The 21,165-nt window shown below is 34.0% G+C and overlaps 1 protein-coding gene across 1 annotated transcript in view; it reads left to right on the top strand.

Annotated features, from left to right (window-relative positions):
• The window catches only part of CSMD1 (CUB and Sushi multiple domains 1), a 990,707-nt gene that overhangs the window by 864,861 nt on the left and 104,681 nt on the right, over positions 1-21,165 (top strand). The window contains exons 37-40 of the mRNA XM_042877582.1: positions 4,228-4,332; positions 12,491-12,609; positions 16,839-16,908; positions 19,014-19,130. Of these exons, the coding sequence (XP_042733516.1) occupies positions 4,228-4,332; positions 12,491-12,609; positions 16,839-16,908; positions 19,014-19,130 (411 nt within the window). The remainder of the gene's footprint in view (positions 1-4,227; positions 4,333-12,490; positions 12,610-16,838; positions 16,909-19,013; positions 19,131-21,165) is intronic.

Here is a 21,165-nt window from a genome sequence, read left to right as displayed (position 1 = left end):
TTTAAATATTTTTGTACATAGGTTGCTCTGAAAGTGATGTCTCCTATTTATTTCTCTGGAAACTACAACAGATACAAACAGCACAACAGGATTTGATAAAGAAAATTCTTAGCTACAAAAGCTATTTTTCAGCACAGTCACTACCATTAGCTATGCATTTTCAGCACCAGTGAACAGGAGCCTGCATGCTGTGCTTGTATAAATCTGTATGATCATCTAGAATGTGGCTTGTCTTTCAAATTGCTGTTGCCGCTACTGAAAGGCATCACCCACTGCCTCACTGTGCTCACCTCCACTGTTTGGTCTTCTTCATAAACATTCAGCAAGCATCAGTGAATGTCATTTGGTGCCATTTTTTCCACATGGAAGAATTTGGTTACATACCTTCTCTTCATGTGCACTTCCATGTCAGACACCATTTTGCCAGACCACTACTCAGATGCCATGCAGCAACAAAATGTAACAAAATGTTGGTGGGAAGTTTTAGTTTCTACTGCCAATCCACCATCTGCCTCTGATGTTGTGGACCAGTGTAACAAAACAGAAGGCATTACTTTTGAAGCAGCTGTTATATGCAGACTAATAATTATGTTGTATATTAAATTTTAAATAAGAAACAAAGAGATTATGAAATATAACCATTCTTTGTCACTTGAAATGTACAGCAAATACTTTTGACCTAGTAGATAAAAAGCTGATTAAATGATCCATTTAGCAACATCCTATTTAACACCACTTAAGCCTCAAAATGATTTCTTATTCTACAGTAAAAATGTATCATCTTGATTTAACTTAAAGACTTTCCTAATTTCTGGGAAAATAGAAAATAGAAAATATGGAGATGGAGATGGACTAGCACAGCTTTACTGTAGATTTCTGTTTTTCGTGTCATAAACATAAGACTTAATTGAAATAATTGAAACGTGTAGTATAGGAGTAGAGTAATAAAGAATATATTAACATAGGATAAAATCTGCTGTTCTCAAAATTGTGCCAGTAATGTGACACAATATCATAAGTAGTAAAACTCAGCAGGTACCTTATCTGTCTCAGTAAATCTTGTAGAGTATCATTGTTTAAAGATTGTGCTGATTTAGTCTCTAAAATTCATGTGTCTTCAAAATATGCCCTGAAAATGTACAGATGTATATCTAATCAGGGAAGACTTTGAGGTGAATGTCTCAAAGAACTGTAGTTCTTTGCCAGTCACTAGTGATGTTCTCCAAGGCTCAAATGTATGGCCAGTCCTGTTCAATATTCTCTTCAACACTCTGGATGCAGGAGCAGCATCCTTAGTGTGTTTCTTGATGATACTTCCTGTTGCTATTGACTCTCAGGAGACATGAGGAACAAGAGCACTGTGACCAGTTCTGGACTTCCTGGTTCAAGAAAGACAGGGAGCTGCTGGAGATAGTCCAGTGGATAGCCACAAAGATGGTTAGGAGCCTGGGGCATCTCCTCATACAAGGAAATGCTGAGAGACCAAAGACCATTTAGCCTAGAGGAGATTGAGAGCAGATCTTATCAGTGCTTATAAATACCAAAAGGCTGGGTATTAAGTGGATGGGGCTATTTTTGGTGGTGCCCAGTGACAGGACGAGGGGCAATGGGTCCAAACTGGAATCCGTCTGAGCATGAGAAAGAACTTCTTTACTTTGAAGGTGACAGAACATAGAAACAAACTGCCTAGAAAGTTTGTGATCTATCATTCTTTGGATATATTCAAAACTCACCAGGGTGCTTTCCTCTGCAGCCTACTGTAGAAAATCCTGCTTTAGAAGAATGGGTGAACAAGAGGATTTCTAAACATCTCTTCCAATCCCTATGATTCTGTAATTCTGAGATTTTGAAAGTGATCTAGATAGATCAGAGCACAGGGTGATTAGCAATGGCATAAAGTTCAACAAAGGAAATTGACAGGTACTGCACCTGGAACAGAGTGTTGCCAGATACAGGTGCAGATGGGAGACAAGTGATTGGACGAAAGGAGAAAGGGTCCTAGGGATGCCTGCCAATAGCCAGACTCAATAGAACTCATCAGTGTAGCCTGGCAGCCAAGAAAGCAAACTGCATTTTGAGGTAAATTAAATACAGCATAGCCTGGTGGTCAAATATTCTCCCACTACATTATGGTGAAGTCTCACTTCGGTTATTGTGTGGAGTTCTGGGCTCTGTAACATGCAAAAAGGATGCTAAAGTCCTTGAAATCACCCAGAGGAGGGCACCAAAGCTGGTAACAGGCATGTATGGAGAGAGGCTGAGGATGCTTGAGGTGTCCACTCTGGAGAAGAGGATGCCAAGAGGTGACTTTATTGCTTTCTGCAGCTCCCTGAAGAGAGGAAGCACAGGGGAGGGATGCCAAGCTCTGCTTCTAGAAACCGATGGTGGGACATGAGGGAGTGTCACAAAGCTGCACCTGAGAAGGATCAGACTGGGCATTAGGAAAAAACTACTTACAGTGAGAGTGGTCAAATGCTGGAATAGGCTTCTTAGAGGGTTTTTTGGTGCCCCATGTCTGTCAGTGTTCAAAAGGCATTTGGATAGTGCCCTCATTGATATGCTTTAACATCTGATTAGTCACAAAGAGGTTGGACAGTTGGCTAGATGTTCTTTGAATGTCCTTTCCAACTGAACTATTTTTTTTTTCTATGCTATGCTGCGCTATTCAGCTATTATGTCACACTTTGGACACTGTATCTGGTCATCTTACTAAATGTATCTCCCATGTGCTATCTACCAAATCCCCTAAGATCCTAAGGTAGCAAGTAAGCAATACAATTTAAGTTTGATATGCGATTGAACAGAGCAATTGTGAGAATTAAAATGTTTAGTTTAATGTTTAGCATCATTCACTTTTTTTTCTTCTTTTTCTCACAGCATAATAGAATACCATTTCTCCTCTTATTGAATACTACAGTATTCAAGTAAAAGACTGGTGTTATACAGTCTTTTCTTAGCAGGTGTTACAAGGGAACAGAAGAACAAAGTGTTCGTAACTGGCTGAAGAGCAATTTTGTTAAATAAAAAGACAGTTATGAGTCAATGTCCTCAACTTTACTGAGCAGACACCTTAGCTAAATATTTTGTATGGATACCATGAAAATTCCTCTTTTAGAAGATGTTTCCTTATTTTCTGTATTCTACTGTAAGTTTTGTGTGATATGAATGCTCTGTACTGCTTGTGAATTTCTATGCTTGGAGCTTCCATGTCAGACAGTAAAGCATCCTTTAAAGGGCTACAGTGTATAAAGACCAACCATCTTTTTAACAGTTCATCATTTATATCAAGATTTTGCTGAATACAGTTTGGGATTCAAAAGTTTTTACTTTTCTTAGTTTATATTGTAGAAATTTGAGGATAATTCTTTCTACTAATTTCAAGAATGAATTTCAAGGTCATACTCATGCTGCTCACAGTTGCTATAGAAACAGTAAATGCCCCATAAGAAATGAAAATATTTTTCATGTGACCACCGTTTATTGGCTGTTTAATACTGGTTTTGAGGGTATGCTGAGAAAAGGATGTAATTCTTAGCCTGAGCAGATATGCCAGCATTAGACTATATGATTGACATAGTAGTCATATGGAAAAAAACGAAAATGTAGTGTCACACTTATCAGTGCTAATGACAATGTGTCCAGGGTTAGTGATAAGCTTTTTGTATAACACTGAATTCAGCTATGTACAATTTTGATTACTGCTATTTGAATTAACTAAAGTTTGTATGTTTTTTTTCTTTTTCTTTAATGTGCTGCACCTGTATCTTCTTTTCCTTTTATACCCACAGTTATAATAAGTGGTGAAATACTACAGTGGGAAGAAAATCTGGAGGGGACATAAAAAATATTTAGATTGTCTGCTCTATTCTGTACTGCTATTCTTTATGTATGTGAAAAACAGAAACAAAAAAAAACCAGGATGTTGAGTTACAATTCTGTGATTCTGTGATTGATCTTGTTATCAAAACCTATACTGATGTTTTGGGTTTTTTTTTGTTTGCTTCTGTCTCTTTTTTTTTTTTTTTTTTTTTTTTTTACCCAAATGAGTAAGGTTTCATTTAGACATGATAGCATCTAGTTTGATTGTATTTACATAGCCACTTAGTATCATGACTTGAAACGTCCATGCACACAATGTGAAGAAAATGAGGCTGGTTATGTCTTTTCAATAAAAGCCTATGATAGAACAGCATGTTACAGTTTATTTCATAACCTTTATTTTTCCAGGTACAACTGTGCCAGCATTGTTGAACAGCACTTCCAATCAGCTTTATCTACATTTCCACTCTGATATTAGTGTGGCCGCAGCTGGTTTCCACCTGGAATACAAAAGTAAGACTACTTGCTCTTTAAGGCTTTCTCAGGAAAAAAAGTATGTGTGTAGGTAAAGAGAGTGTTTATATTGTTTCTTTTGTGGCATGTTTTTTTTTTTTTCTTTTTTCCTTCTCTGACTAACAGCCTCTACTTAGCATGATCCTGGCATGAGTGTTATTTATTAAACTAAAATTGTGAAGGAAGTGATATTTGGAATTAGTGAAATTGGCATTCACAAATTAGCAGAGTATAATAAATCAAGCTGGAAATTCAGAATGATATTCTAAATATGTGTGCTTTAATGTATATACGTATTTTCACTTGTTTCAATCTTATTCTGAAATATAGGTAGCCGCAAATTAGTTAATTTCACCATTGGCCAATCTGTAAAAACAAAACTGATAACACCTTTTTTCCCTGCTATTCCCTGTTCTATTCTTTCCTATTCCCTGTTCTATTCTTTCCTTCAAATTCCTTTCAATAGACTGATGCAATTGTGAAGCATGCAAACAGGTTTTTTTTCAGCACCTTTGGATGCAGTCTGTATGGTCCTTATCCCATGGATTGAGTATTAATTAGTCTCAAAGTTGGTCCTCATCCACTGCTTCTAGTTCTGCTTCCTAACCATTGCCACTAAACAGAGAATCTTGGGAGTTCCTGACTCGGGGAAGTCGGAAGTAGTTATGTCCCTTGTAAATCCCAGCTTCAGTTGAAATGTATGACCGGTGAATGTTTCTAAACTTTATTCCTGTCAATCTGTCCCTGCCTCTCTACACTGATTTTTGGACAGGAGTTCTGCACTAAACTCCCTGATTGCTTTCCTGAGTAGAAGGACCACTCTTACTGGAAACAGTACTTAAAGTCCTTTACAGTTTCCTATCCCTGAACTCCTTCGGGGACCTTCTGAGCAGGATGCCATGTCATCTGCCTACCAGCTCCCAGTCTACACATAAATCTAGGGTCTGCAATCAGCTATTTGCCTTCTTCAGTCCCTTCAGGATCTTAACAGGCTTTAACAGGATCTTAACAGTGCACTGTCATGCTAGACCAGGCTTCCCAGTGCCACATCCAGCCTGGCCTTGAATGCATCCAGGAATGGGTCATCCACAACCTCTGTGGGCAACCTGTTCCAGTGCGTCACCACAGAGTGTGAAAAACTTCCTCCTAATATCTAACCTAAACCTCCTAATATCTAACCTAAACCTCTCCTGTCTCAGTTTAAAAGCATTTCCCCTTGTCATATCACTATTCACTCTCATAAAGCTGTTTCCCCTCCTGGTTTATACACACTTTTCAAGTACTGGAAGGCCACAATGAGGTCTCCCCAGAGCCTTCTCTTATCCAAGCTAAACAAGCCCAGTTCCCTCAACATTTCCTCATATGAGAAAGTTGGCATGACTTGACTGTCCCCTACAGAAGTTAACCTGCATCCCTTGAAACCTTGTGAGTTGCTTTTTTCCACTGTTGCATTTTACTGTGTTGCTTTTCCAGATTATATCAGATTAAAATCTCAGATAAGAACCAAAACCTTTGATGCAGTTGTTTTCTTTACCTTCTAAACTTGAAATGGCTTTGTCCTCTTTGCTAGCCCAATTGGGTAGTTGAGTAGACTTTCCCACCACAATGTCATACTTATTTCTTCTGACTCTGACCAACAAACTCTCGCCCAATCTGTTGACCATTCCATATGGGGCACCATACATTTCAACTTCTTCACATAGAAGACTATCTGTTTTCCTGAAAAGCTTATATCTGTCCAGCACACCTGACATGCAAGTTGTCCTATCACACTGAATTTTTCTGCTCAAGTCTTTCATTTATCATGCAATAAACATGTAGTTGTGTAATTTTGTTTGCACTGTAAAGTTCTGTTTTAGAAAGTTACTCTACAGTTAACATTTAAAAGTTAATTTTTTATCTTTTATTGTATGAGTTTTACTATCCCTGTGATTCCTTAAAAAAAAAAGAAAGAAAAATTATTTTATTAAACAGTGAAAAGTATGTGGATACATGGAAGATCACTTGAGTATATCCTTTTTTAGTCTCCTAATCGCCAGTTCCACAACTTTACACTGCTAAAGCATCTACTGACTTCAGCAGTGTCAATATTTAAATGCTGGGTTTTTTAGAAATGCAGCGCACCGCAGGTCAAGGTAACAAAATTCAGCATTCAGAGCTTAGTTAACTATTCTATTGACAGTCTGGCAGGACATAATAATTTGCTTTTGTGTGTGGTTATATGGTCTCTGCTGGGCTAACTGGATACCTGTGTGTGTCTGTGAATACAGAAAATGAGCAAATCACCATAGCAAGAAGTTACTGATTTGTATTGAACAGTCTCCTTTTTTAGACCAAGAAGCAGAACAGGAAAATATTTTTTCAGTGCAACCAGGTGCAATTGTTGCTATTGTTTGGTTATGAATTCTGAAGCCTGTGATCATTCAGTCATGTACTGTTCGAAGCAGCTCTAGAAAAATAAATAGCTTTAGTTCAGAAGCCAATTTAAAATTTAGGATAAGAATGTCTTTTTGATTGAATTGCTTTTTGATATATTGTCTTAGTAAAGAAGGCACGAAAGTGTCTGATGTCTGGAAAAAAATTTTCAACATGAAATGCTGTATTAGAACATCAGATTTTTTTTATTATTATTATTAAACCATGGGAAAAGGAAGACTAGATTCATAGCCTTTTTATACAAGGTGCTCTGCAGCTATAAAATTCAGCTGTTAGTTGCATTCTTTCATCTTGCAAAAATTTGAATGAGTAGTCATAGTATGGGAGCACAATATCTACTTCTAAAGCTGTTCTGTTTAATAAGACAAACTGAACAGCTGTAGCAGGATTTCAAATAATATCCTAAATACTAGGCAAACTGGTCAATCATTTAAATTCAGCTTATATTTAAACATTTACTCAGAAAATCACTTAAAATCAGATGTATAAAAAATAAGTAACTGCATGATATTACACCCCATTGTGAAGCCAGAGGCCTACACTTAATTCATTTAGAGGACAGAGGTGGATTTGTTCTTTCTAGGACGTAGGCTATTGGTCAGGATACTTAAGTGGGTGACAGAATACATGATTTTTGCTTTTTGTTCCAGTACCTCTCAAAATTTTATGGAATCCAATTATGGAAAAGAGCTTGGGAATTTGTCTTCTTCAATGAAATTCTTTGCATGCCTTGATTGCAAGGATATTTCCTTGAAAAGTTGCAAGGTGATTCCAAACCTTTGTAGGTAACAAAAGGCCTTTTTGTAAGTTAGCAGTATCTGTTTTGCAAGACTGTACTATATTGTATTCTTTCAATTTGTCTTTGCTGATGACAGCAGAAAAACAATGGATTTTGAACACTGAGGTCCCCATTCATCAGTTCTTCACTTTATTATAGAGTTTGTAGTTAAATTCATTCAGTCACAGTAAAAGGAATTTGAGTGACATACGGAAAAAGTAATGTTTGAGAGATGAAGGACAAATTTTCAGAAATTTATAAGAAAGAAGTTTTCATTAAGACACTGGGAGGGAGGATCATTTAGAAACATTCCCTTTATCCCAGAAGAAATTTCAAGGAGCAAGAGAAATGGAGGAGTGTGTCCTTAAGCAACTATTAAATTGTTTTTTCAGGACAGAAATTATTTATCTGTAATAGAAATTAAATATCACGCTTGTATCTTATAAACAGTGAAAGGGAATTCCTACTTTAAAAATGTATTTTCATCAGTGTAGATGCAATAAGCATGCATGGTTTTGTGTGTTAAGGAAAATAGCTTTAACTTAGTAAAATATACTTAATTTGTTGTTTCATCATTACATATATTCCACACTGCACACTGCTGTTTTTATTGTAACTTTAAAAAACTTCATAAATACTTTATAAATGCTTCAGTCTCTGTTCAAATCTTATTGTAATGTTAAATATTTCAAGTTAATTCAAATAATTTAATAAGTCTTGTTTTATTTCTTGGAACATTGTATTCCTTTCTTCAGTGTCTTACTTTTCCCCTCATTTGCAGGCAGCAAATCAGTCTTCATACTTAAGATGTTTTTAGGTTTGGTGTAAGTATATAAATTAGACATAGGAATGCAAGTTTGTTGTCCAAGTTGAGTGCTATTACTCATTTTGTATGCTAGGGCATCCAATGACAGGTTTTTTGTTTGTTTGTTCATACTTCAAGAACATTTAAGAAGATCAGATACATAAACTCATTCAAATTAAGGGAAGGAATTTGTCAGTGCCTTAGAAAAAATTCATTCTAATTATAACATAATTGTAAGTATTGTTGAGAGCCATGGTGTGGCATTCTTTCCTCTTATTTCAGAAGGGTTGTAGGTGTTAAGCTTGTTGCAGTAATCTGTGATGAGAAACAAAGGGGTATGCAACAGGTAACTGTAAGAAAGACAGGAATTAATCATTTAAGCTAATCTTTCCTATGCAGATCTTTTCTCACTAATTGTAATAGGATAAATAACATATTTATTTTCACAATTCCAACAAGTTCAATCAAAATGCGTCATTATATTTCTTTTATTTAACAGCACTAGGAAGAATAAATATTTCTTCTCTTTGATAAATTCGTTTTAATGTTAATGAACAAAGGAATCCACTATCCAACATTCAGTTGTGTTTGTGGACACTGATGTTTAAGCTTAGTCCTAAAATCTCATTTATTGAATCAGTAGTAGCTTCAATATTCCCTTTAGTACGTGAACAAATATGATACAATAAATATCAGAAAATATTGAATATTTGCTCATGCAGCATGCTGTTTGAACCTCTCAGTTAAAGTCAGTTTTGCTGTAGTAAAAGCTGATGCAGCAATCCTTTGAGACAATTCCTTTTTCGAAACTGGTCTGAGAAATGCAGTTCTGTGAGGAACAACTTGGGTTTTGCTACACACCAGCACTAAAATAGAAAGGATTCACTCCACCTTAATGTTTGTAGTATAGTAAAAACCAGTATGTTTCAGTTAGCTGTGTAAGGGGAGGAAGGAAGTCAAAAAAGAATCCCCCAATGACTTTTGGTCAAGCTGTCAAAAAATTCCTGTATTGCTCGGTTTGCAGCTTCCTTAAATGGACACTAATGGGTATTCATATTGTCAGATATGCCAGCAAGGATTTTTCTTTCTGCCAGCAATGGCAGTGATGTTTCAACAGAATTTGAGGTAATTGTAGGCATGTATATAATTGTGAAAATAAGGCATGTTTGTCTTATGCCACTGCAGAGGCCAAGAAAGTATTTATCAGGCAGTAAGTGAAAGAAGGTCAGGGAGAAGGTTATAATTCTTGACATTGATGTGTTGCTCTCTCTTGTACTGCATAGCTGAAGCAGAGCTCTGAAAAGAATGCACTAAACAATCCTTGTCCTTTTTTGATAGCTTGGATTTGACATTTTACATGTTTTCCCTTTATTACTGACTGCTCTCATACAATCTAGTTTAATGCATTTCAGAGTCAGTGGATGTGTAAGTTCCTTCATTTGCTCCCAAATACTAGAATTTCTTTGATTTCTCTCCAACATTCATTTGATTTTTGGATGAGTTATAATCAAAATATTTCAAATTCATATGAGTTTGAAAATATTATGCATCTTGTACCATAGGTTTTTCCAGAAGACTATGATAAATTAAATTAAATTTCAATTCAACTATTCCAAGTGAATATTGTTTTGCAGAAAAGAACAAGACAGAACATATTATTTTTGTTCACCTATTCAAAAATAAATATTATAGGCTAGTATTACTTAATGAATGAAAGATTGGAGATATTTTTTTCTGCTTCCAAATCTCTCTTTGCTTTTGAGGAAGTAATGTTGTTTCTTAATGTTACGTATGTTAAAGAAAATATGTATGAGTGGGTTTTCCATGCTGGTTTTTGATATAATATTAGAATAATCTATATTATAAATTATATCATCAAAGGGGTAGTGACAATAAAGTATAAGCAAACAGCAGAAAGTTTTTACAAATTTTGAAAATCTGTTAAAATATGTAGTGTCCTGCCTTATCTAACAGTAAAATGACTTTGAAGATTTCTTTTGATCATAGTCTATTTAAATTCTGTATGCTATTCAACTAATGATAAAAAAAGCTAGATAATGAGCACATTATTATTAGCATTGCCATGCAGTCACTATTACAAAACTATTTATGTGACTCGTAAAATCTGCAATAGTAATTTTATTCATATGGATTTACACTGCAAGGTCTGTAATTATCATACAAAAGAATGCTAAGTTCAATCATATGAATTTTTTGGAGACAGGAAGTAGACTTCAAATTTCTATTCACAGACTTTATCACTATCTATAAGCAATCTAGTGACATAGTATTTGTTATGGGCTTATTTCTTTAAGAGTAGTGAGTTTTAAGCATATATTTGTTACTTTATTTGCTATTAAAGAGTGAGAAATTTAATGAAATTAAAAAATGTAGCTTGATTCATTTGAGTTGTGTCTGTATACTGATTCTCAAGTTAGTAAATGATAGCCTATATGCTGTAGTAATTTTTGAAACTAGAAACTACCTTTCACTTAATACTGGAGCAAAAAAGCAGTTTGTGTGGGTGCAGATCACAGCTACTTAGTGGCCATATCCAAAGAAAATTTCCAGATGTGGATATATTTATGGTATTATGAAACACAGAGTGATTGAAAAAAAAAAAAAAAAAAGGAATGATACTAGAAAACTGCAACTAAGGAATACCATTGATGTAATAATGTTTTCTCATACCTATGTAGAACAACGCAGTTCATAATGACTATGAAGTCCCTAGTGGCCATGTGGAGTCACTGTAACATCAATTGAGAGATTTTCGTATTGTAGAATGTTATTATTTTTTAATTCCGTGGTAAAAATTATTGAACGTCTTTATAGTGAGTTATCTTCCTAAATTAGACCTTGCATTAAAAAGTACTTACCTTTTAATTCTTAAATATTTATTTATCTGCAAATTAGAAAATGTTTAGTTGGATAATTCTTGCAGCAGTTGATATAAAGACTGAAAGTCGTAGCTTGATAGCTGTCACTCAGCATGAGAGTGGCCTGCCATTGTTATTGCTTGGTCCTGGAAAAGTAAAATGTAAGAAGACTCAAAGGCATAAGACATAGAAAGAATGTGCATGAACCTATGTATGGACCTTACATGGAACCTATTTCTAGGAAATTATTCAGGGGCAGCACTTTCAGGAGAATGTATATGAGCTATTTCGAACTTCTGTGTTCTTCATTATGGATTATTTTTTATTATTTCAACTAATCCTTGAACTGCAAAAAAAAAAAAAAAAAAACAACAACAAAAACAACAACAACAAAAAAAACAGACTAGCAGCAGATGAAGTGAGAATAAAAATTGTTATATGCATATTTAAAATCTGTAATGCAATAATGAAATGTAGATGCATGAATTTGCATTAAGTTAAAACCTTGTTTGTATCAAAATCTGTAAATTGCATAATCTCAAATAAAATTATGTTTTTTCATTACACTAGTTTCTCAGATACTGTTCCATGATCTCAAGCAACACTCAGAAACATTTGAGGTCAGAGTAGAGCCAAATATCATGCAATTTCTATAGTTAACACTGTCAGGTGTACTTTCTGTCTCTAAAGTGGTTGGATTCCATAAAAAAGCTAGTCTCAGCATTCAGTCAGTTGTTTTTTTCAGATGTCTGAACTTCTTTGCAGTTAATGGAAGAGATCAAGTTGACTAAACTTGACCTTTTTCTCTAGGTATTGTTCCAAAATGTTCTATTAGATAATTTCAGTAGTTCTCTTCTGTTGCTGAAAAGGTAGAATATGCATAAAGTGTATTCACTCTTTCTCTCTCTGTTATCCTCACAAGAAAAAAGTATGGTGTTTAATATACTAAAATTGCCATACTGTTTAAAAACAAGACAAAGACATAATATCTCAAAACATGACGTAGTAATTGGTACAGTCACAGTGCATATATTTGTGTTTCAGTCATGCTGGTTGTATTTTGAAGGACAATTCTGAAAATTCCTATGTTTTAAACAATATTTCAGTTTAATGCTGAAATACATTTTTAATTGATGTTCTGTTAAAAAACAAAAACAAAAACAAAAAAACAATGATACAGAAAGTTCATTAGAAAATATCAGCAAAGAGCTCCTGTGAAGTTATTTATGCTTTTCCAATCTTTGTTTTCACTTTCCTCAGCTGTAGGCCTTGCTGCCTGTCCAGAACCAGTAATTCCTAGCAATGGGATCAAATCGGGAGATAGATATATGGTCAATGATGTTTTGTCATTTCAATGTGAACCAGGATATACATTACAGGTATTTCTTTCTTTTTCTTTTTTTTTTTTCCGTCTTTCCTTCTTTCTGTTTTTTTCTCTTTCTTTTATAAACTTTGAAATTGTATTTTTATTTTATGGTTCTTTCAAAAACTATGGCTGTCATTAAATGTTGATACCAAGTTATATTTTGACTTCCATTTAAAGACTATTAACCTCTTTCCATTTTAAAGTATCAGTGAACTAAACATATGATGAAATGCAGTACGCTACAGATAAATCTGTATTACTACAGCCAGGACAAAGTTGTGGGTGTGGAAATTTGATCATCAGTGTTATTAGTTTGTGATCCTGTTGTTTGCTATCATGGTTTTGTCCTAGTTTATACATCAAAATTCAGCAATTATCACAAACCAAAGACTATTCCTAATTAACAAATTATATCATGGCAATATGGTTTAGAGGTGATTTTGGAGGGAAAAAAAAAGGATGTAGATGCGTGTAAAAGAATGGTATTTGATCTCAAGGCTACAGAACAGCTCCAGACATTTCCACTAGTACAGGTGTTTTCATAGTTCTTTTTTTTTATGCAGTAAGCACATTTTATGATTTTTGATCCCTGGACACAGGACATTCTATTTCAATACGGTCTACCCCTTTAAATCAGCCTGTAATAAACTTGATTAAACAACAATTAATATAATGTTATTGTAAAATGTGTTAGACTAAGACAAAGGTAAACACTTTCTGTCTACTTTTAGAAAAATTCCTGTTTGGAGTATCTGTAGAGAAGGTGTGTAGAACTCTTTAGGTACTTTTATTCAGTTCCACACTGTTGTGAAAGCATCAGGGTCTGATGATATTGCTGGTAGATCTGGCAGATATTTGCTGTTTTTGTAGTCTGGGATAGGTGCTTAGCACCTCATCACCATGATCCATTCCACTTGCTTTTGAGCCATTAAGTATGAAATTTATATAGGCAAATATCCAATTACTGTGTGTAGCCGATGCCAGTGATCTGATAGAACAAAGTGAGAAACTTACCTTACACTAACTAATTCCGACTGAGATGAAATTACATATAATCCAGTTTATTCCATCTGAAAACCTGAAATGCCTGACATTAGAAATAAAGTTACCCATCTCCATATTAAGCTGACTCACCTTAATATAATGCATTAGGACAGGTGCCTTCTTTAAAAGCATCTTTCTTCACTGTTTAGATTTTCTTGTTAACCTTTCTATATTCTAACTTAACAGTGATTAGGTTTGATGGGGTGACTTCTATTTGTATTGTCCATCATTGCATATTCTTCTCTCCTTATGTTTTCAGCTATGAAACATCCTAATTTTGAGTATGAAAAAAGGAATGGTTCCATTTTTTATTGTGTGTATCACATGTAGGTAGACCTTGAGATATAACCTCATTATATTTTCTGACTGTACTGAAAATAGTAATGGTTAAATATTGAGGTGGACTGTTAATGTTAGAATGTGAATTCTTCAGAAATAGTAGGAATATGCATGGGAAACATTTTGAAGATGCACATTGTTAGCCATGTCTTGATCTTCTGGATCAATTTTTACTTAAAGCAAGTACAAAAATCTGAGTTCACAGAATCACAGTGTTGGAAGGGACCTCAAGGATCATGAATCTCCAACCCCCCTGCCACATGCAACCTCCCCATTTAATACTAGACCAGGCTGCCCAGGGCCCCATCCAATCTGGCCTCAAACACCTCTGGCGACAAGGCATCCACAACCTTTCTGGGCAACCTGTTCCAGCACCTCACCATTCTTGAGTTAGTGAATATAATATTAATTAAAAACAATAATGTGTTTGTATGGAAAAGATTTGTACATAAGAAACTGGTCTGTGTGGTAATGCTAAGTTTTAGTGTGTATATCACACCCACAAGATGTCCTTTGTATGTATGCAGGTTTTTTCTGTAGCGCTTGAATATGCCTAACTGCACTCATGTTTTTGTATCTACAGGGATTCTACAATGAAATTCCTCCTTAAAATTTCATTGCATATTGTTCATTAACTTAGACATGACTTAACTGTATTTCCACACACATGCAAATTTAATTCTAACTGTGGAATCTGACAGACTTACAAAAATAGTTTCATTAACTTGTTTTAAGTGTAAAACAAAAAGTCTTCAATCACTAAATTCATAAATAAAAAATTAGGAAAGACTTTGAGCCTTTTCAAAATAATGAAGAATATTTGTATGCTATATGGACTTTTCTGTAATAAAATTCATAGACACTTACATAGAGTATGTTCCTCAGGCAGGATGAGTAAAAATGTCTCTAAGTAAAACATAAGTAATGGAAGTTAAGTTCTATGAGATACAGCATGTTTGCTATTCAATGAGTGTAGATCAGCTTAAATTTGGAGATCCTTTTGTTTGCAGGCTGGTTTTTGTTATTGTTATTTTTTCCCCACTCTAGATATGGATTTACCCTCAGTCTTTAGAGAACTTATTCACAGCTAGCAAGAACAATCAGGTGTGGATTAGTTTATAATTGAGACTTACCAGAAAAGTCATAGAGCTTAAACTACTATCTGGAGATGCATAAGAAAGGTAATTGCTAGCTGTAGGATTAAGTGTCTCCCCCCAGGAGGGAACTTTAAAAGACTGAAATCAGAGTGTTCTCTTGGTGGAAAGAGGCTTGAAACCAAAGGAATAATTTTACTTTATTTTTCAGAAGATCTTTTATAGTCCATTTTATGTTTTCCTGATTGTGGTAGTTAAATTACGGCTCTCCCCTCCAGCAGAGATGTGCAATCATAGAATGGGAAGAGAGGATAAAATAAAATAGGAAATATTTAATTAAGTAAATTACTCAAGGACTTATCCATTTTGAAAGTAACTAAAAGGATACAATAACTACGTGGCTACTTTTCCTCTAAATTAAAAATGTTTATAAGAAAAAGATTTGTTGTCAATTTTAATGAAAATCAATTTTTTACATCCAAACACATTTTCTCCAAAATGTTTCAGTTTGTATTTTAGAGATCGTCAAAATATACTTAACTAAATTTTATTTCAGATATTTTTTATCCACATAATTTAATACAACTCTGTATGAACCTTACTCATACCTACTTTATAGTAAACATACCAAATGAAAGCAAATTCAACAAATTAATTTTCTTTCACTAGTTTACTCTATCTTAATCATATTTTTTGAGAAATCAATTGCTTTGGACAAATAATAACACACAATATTCAAATAAAATTTTATATTAAATTGCCAAAATATGCTATTTTAATAAATAGGAAAAAAAGAGGAAGATGCAACTTCGCCAAATTCACATATCAAAATGAATAACACCAGAACTGTACCTAGCTCTCAGTCCCATGTCTCAGTCATTACATCAGTCTTTCATTCCTGCCAATTTCTTCAGCTTTTGTATTCCAACAGCAGATAGCATAAACCGAGTTCCACAGAGGACAATGCTGACAAAAAAAAAAAAAAAAAAAATTCTGCTTGTGCTACTTTTAAGTTTTCAGCTTGAACGGTTGCTGGTGCAAGTAAAACTGGTAGTGTGCAAGCATTATTCTGCAGTCATTTCTGGGCAGCCACCCTGACATATATAGGAGTAAATTTTGCAGATTAGAGCCATGTCATTTTCTCACTACTAGCTACCATGTGATTCTGTTTGGTACATGTGATATTTCTTAAAGATAGGCAGAATAAATTAAAAATGACAGCTAAATAAAAAGGCATTTGTACTTCTGTAGCTCTCTGCCAAGATATTGCATGTATGCAGTGTGTCATATTGTGAGGGCATGTGAGAGTTCAAGCCCTGCTGGTAATTGTGGATGACTGCTTTGGCGTGATCCGCATCCATACCATCTGTAGCAGCAGATGTGGAACAAATTCCTCTCTGTACTTCATATTTCAGGCTGAAAGTGAGCTATTATGCTTATACTGTGAATCAGGACCTTGGAATTAAGTGGGGAGCAAACTTATTTGTCCATGTGAATGCACATAGTTAGCTGGCTCTGTCTTGTAATGAGTCTTATATTTAGCCTGAAAATTTGAAGAGATTTTCAAGTTGTTGAAATGACAAGTGTTTTACAATGTTTATTCAGTAGAAAAATATGAAATCTGATGTATTTGAAAATAGTTTATATGAAAGTGACTACAATACAGTTGGGTGATATATGAAAAGAGGTAGGTAAGATAAGGAAGTCCTCTGTAGATCTCCTTGCTGAAAGGTTTAATTATCAGTATTTTTCCTTTTCCAAACAGGGTCGTTCTCATATCTCTTGTATGCCAGGAACGGTTCGACGCTGGAACTATCCATCTCCTCTCTGCATTGGTATGGCTAGATACTTGTTTTCTGTGTGTTCTGAACATCTGAACATACTTCTGTTTGTTTGTTTTTGTTATTATTTCTTCATATAATTATGTTCCATATGCTAAGTTTCTATCTGTGAAATGTGGAAAATAACAATAAAATTTGATTTTATATTTAATGTATATATAGTTTAAAAAATAATTGTGAAAATAGGTAGAGGAAACCTAGGCATCAGCTGTTTGACATAAATATTCTACTTTGGATTGGGCTGAATCCTCAGAAAGGAGAAGGCATCGTCTGCTCTTTGCAGTGCACTGTGGCTGGAGAACCTTCTAAATCATAAGGCTGGTCAGGAGAAGCCTAGGAGACTTCTCAAAGAAGCAGGCAGTTGCCTGCAGTGGAGAGCAGCTCAGAAGCCAAGCCATCAGAGATAGTGAAATGACAAAGAGTTGTAAGTAGAAAAAGAGTCTGTCTCTTTTCATCTAAGAAAGTCGCTAAAAGATGCTGAAATTAAGAAAAAACAAAATAAGAAACTTCCCCTTTAAGCACACAAAGATCTTATTCAGCAGATCTATGTTTTCCCTTTGCAAGTAACAATGCTCTATTGATTGGTTCTTGATTAAGCAAAGTTTAAGAGAGAGTCAACATTCTGATGTCTGTTGGAATGCTCATTTCAAGAAAAAGCAGAAATTAAGGGAAGGGAAGCACAGTTCCATCACCATGTTCTGTCACTTCAGCTTTGAAATATACTCATCGTGAATGCTTTTAACTTTAACGTTCAGTTAGCAAAGGCTAACTTTTTAACATCATTTAAAAGATGGGTATGATATCCAGCAATATCAGTGTGAAATGGTTTTAAAGATTCCTTATCATAGTTGAACCTACCTAGATAGTAGAGTTTTTGACTTCTGCAGAAACAGTTATTTTCAGTTAACATGGAAGCAGGTCAGTTCCTTCAAATCAATTGAAGGAAAAGACATTTTCTTCAGTAGGTTGGCTTTGTATGTGTTTGTGTGTGTGAGAGAATCTTCATTTTAATGAAGATTCAGTATAATTCTTATTTTCAAACAGTCCATGGAATTGTACTCCCTTGGAAGTGTAAATGGTTCCACAAAAACAAATGAACCCTGAGTACAAGCCCATCAACCCTTAAAATATTGATGTTTTTTTTCTAGAAATTCATGAGAAAATTGGTTTTTTTTTTTTTTTTTTTTCACTAGATGCTGTATTTAACATCACAGAGGAAGAGAAAAATTTGAGAAACTGAGACTTATTTTTTAGCTTTTTGATGGAGTTTTTCCAATTTAAATTCAATTTTTTATGTGGTCTATGTGGTAGACCATTTCAGATTTTCAGTACAATTATCACAATTCACAGTATTGCTGTTATGTTGCCTGATGGTACATCATTGTAATAGCTGGCAGGAAAGCTAATAGGCTTGAGTAGTGTTAAATTTCCTCAAATAATTAGAATAAATTACAAGATTTTATTTAGATTTTTTAAGCTCATCCTAAATGAGGCAAATGTCTTTTCACTCTCTATGCACATGAACTTGTTAAAGAAAAAATACATAGACACTAAACAAGGCAAACTTTTTATGTAGTTAGACCATCCTGTCTGAACTGGAGAACTTGATTGTTTGCTTTGTTATTTTTTATTTTATTTTATTTTATTTTATTTTATTTTATTTTATTTTATTTTATTTTATTTTATTTTATTTTATTTTATTTTATTTTATTTCATTTCATTCAAGGCATAGATCTGCATCATGGATCCTGATCATTATTCAGTTTAATTGCAGATCTGTTCCTCCAAATATGAAGTCCATTTCAACATAGCATCAGACATTTTTTATCACAATTGTCAGCCAGAGAAAATGGGTTTTCCATTCTATAGATGAAACTACGGAGTTACACTAAAGTCAAAGTTAATATATTGCATGAATTAAGCATCTTACTCTAACTTGAATTCTTTTTTTTTTTTTCATCTTTCATGAGACTTGATAAATTTTGCTGCATAGGGATCAAAGGAATAACATATAAAATTGTTTTTTGGAAGAATCATATTCCAGATATTAAGAATCAGTATTACTAAAGTGAATGGTGACTTTCTTTTTGTTTTAATAGCCAAATGTGGTGGAACTCTGACAAACATGGGTGGTGTGATCCTAAGCCCCGGTTTTCCTGGAAATTACCCTAGTAACTTGGATTGTACATGGAAAATTTTATTGCCTATTGGATATGGTAAGCAAACTTACATCTGGAAAGCAGGTGTATATGTGTAAATCTGATTATTATAAATAAAAACGTATAGTACAACACAGAGAATATCCAGCTGAATGTATTGTCAACCCATTTTGAGTTGGAAATGTTTTGTGGTTTATGAGTGTGTGTCTAGCAAAGCAACTTGCTATTTGTAAAACTCAGTGTGTCTCAGAACCTGATTTCAATGCAAATGAAATCTGCTGCACAGATATATCTTAGATGAAACAGATAATTTAACTTCCTCTAAATTAAATTGAGGTATTCTGTTTAATATCCATTCATGGTTCTTCAAGGTCTTTTATTATATTTTATATTTTATTTTATATTATAAATATTTTAATATTTTTTAATTATTAAAATATTTTAATATTTTATATTATATTTTATTATAAGAAAATTGACAAAGTTCATTTCTAGCACTGTGAATTTGGTTAAAAGCATTCTAAAACTATACTCCAACTCCCAGATAACAGTGGCCAAACAGAAAAAAAGTTTTGCATTATAACCATTGTCAAAAATATCTTCAAAAAGAAATAATAATTGTGTTGAGAAGATAATCATGGATAATAACTGATCTGTTACTTCAAGTACAAAACATTCTTTCATTATTATCAGAAATAAAAGCTGCATAAGTTTTCTTGCTGTGAAATGTTATCCCCCATAGTGTGAACTCAATGCTAGTTCTCAAATAGGAAAATTATTTTTGAAAGCTTATATTAAATTCACTGCACCTGTCTCTGCAAATGTTTGGTTTCCATTTGTTTTGTGACTGGTATTTATGTAGTAAGATTTACTACTTACATCAAGTATGTTATGCTAAGTTAACTTGTAGACATACTGTAGCATTACCGAGAATTTTGAAGGTGGTTGTCATGTATGAAAAAAAAATTAGGGACAGGTCATTGCATGATATAAATTGTTTTATGTCTGATCCCCTAATAGGATAGTATAGCTGCCAAAACTGTCTAGACAATTACAAATTTAGAGAAAAACTGTGTGAAAATGTTACTGCTTACCACCTCTTAAGATTTTAGTCAGAAACTTTGTTAGAAATTGCTGTTCAATACTTTGTGTTTACTTACAAGAAATTTTTGAAAGGATTTGGTGTAAATGTGAGGGGGACAAATTGGGAGAGTGACTTAAAACAAGTGTGTGAAAGAGTGTGTTCAGTGATTTGCAGTCCTGTAGATAATTGAATATATGTACAAAGCTACGGAATTTAGACATGTGCTATTATTGATTTTAAGTCAGACAACCTTTTAAAATTTTGCACAAAAAAATGTTCTGTACTACAAAGTTGTGTATATCAGGCGCTACGGCAAGATGGAGGAAAAAGTAATGTCTAAAGATAATTCAACAGAAATCTTTAAGCAGATGCCTCCCATTTTTCAGTGTGTACTTGGTAAAACTTATCTGTCAGAATTACAGATAGCCTTGGGCTGATTTTTATATTCTAAGGCTACGCTTGTAGAAAATATGGACAAAATTTCATGGAATAATTGCACAAAAGTTTCTTGCATCCTATTGTTATCCCTCTCACTTTTCAGAAATTTGTAAGTAGCAGTAAACTTAAAATTATAAAAGATGATTTTGTTTGCCAGTGGATCTAACTGGTAAAAGTCTTGCAATTGGTCTATAATTGCTTTCAAAATACTGGAAAAACACATTTTTTACTACGAAGTTGCTGCAGGAATTTTTTTCTTCCCGAAGTGTCTCAAATAATTCACAGATAATGTCTTTACACTAGAGTTAGTCAATGTGATTGATACGATGTTTCACAGATAAATAGCTTCCACTGCAAAATATTGGACAATATTTTGAGTATAAGCTGGTCTACTAAGACTGTTGGTCTATATTCATCCTTCATATCAAAATAAATCACAAAAAAAAATTCTTTCAAAATTTAATAAAGTTCCAAGATCTGTTTTCAATTATTTTGATAAGATATCAAATGACTGGCATTGTGCACAAAAAGTGAGCAAGAGGATTTGCATGACCACGTACTGACTTGTTC

This window comes from Lagopus leucura, unplaced genomic scaffold, assembly GCF_019238085.1.
Source record: "Lagopus leucura isolate 7727_CA_CO unplaced genomic scaffold, USGS_WTPT01 Super-Scaffold_73, whole genome shotgun sequence".
In the NCBI taxonomy this organism is placed as follows: domain Eukaryota; kingdom Metazoa; phylum Chordata; class Aves; order Galliformes; family Phasianidae; genus Lagopus; species Lagopus leucura.
The sequence above is the reverse complement of the archived record's forward strand: the minus strand, read 5'-3'. Positions and strand labels throughout refer to the sequence as shown.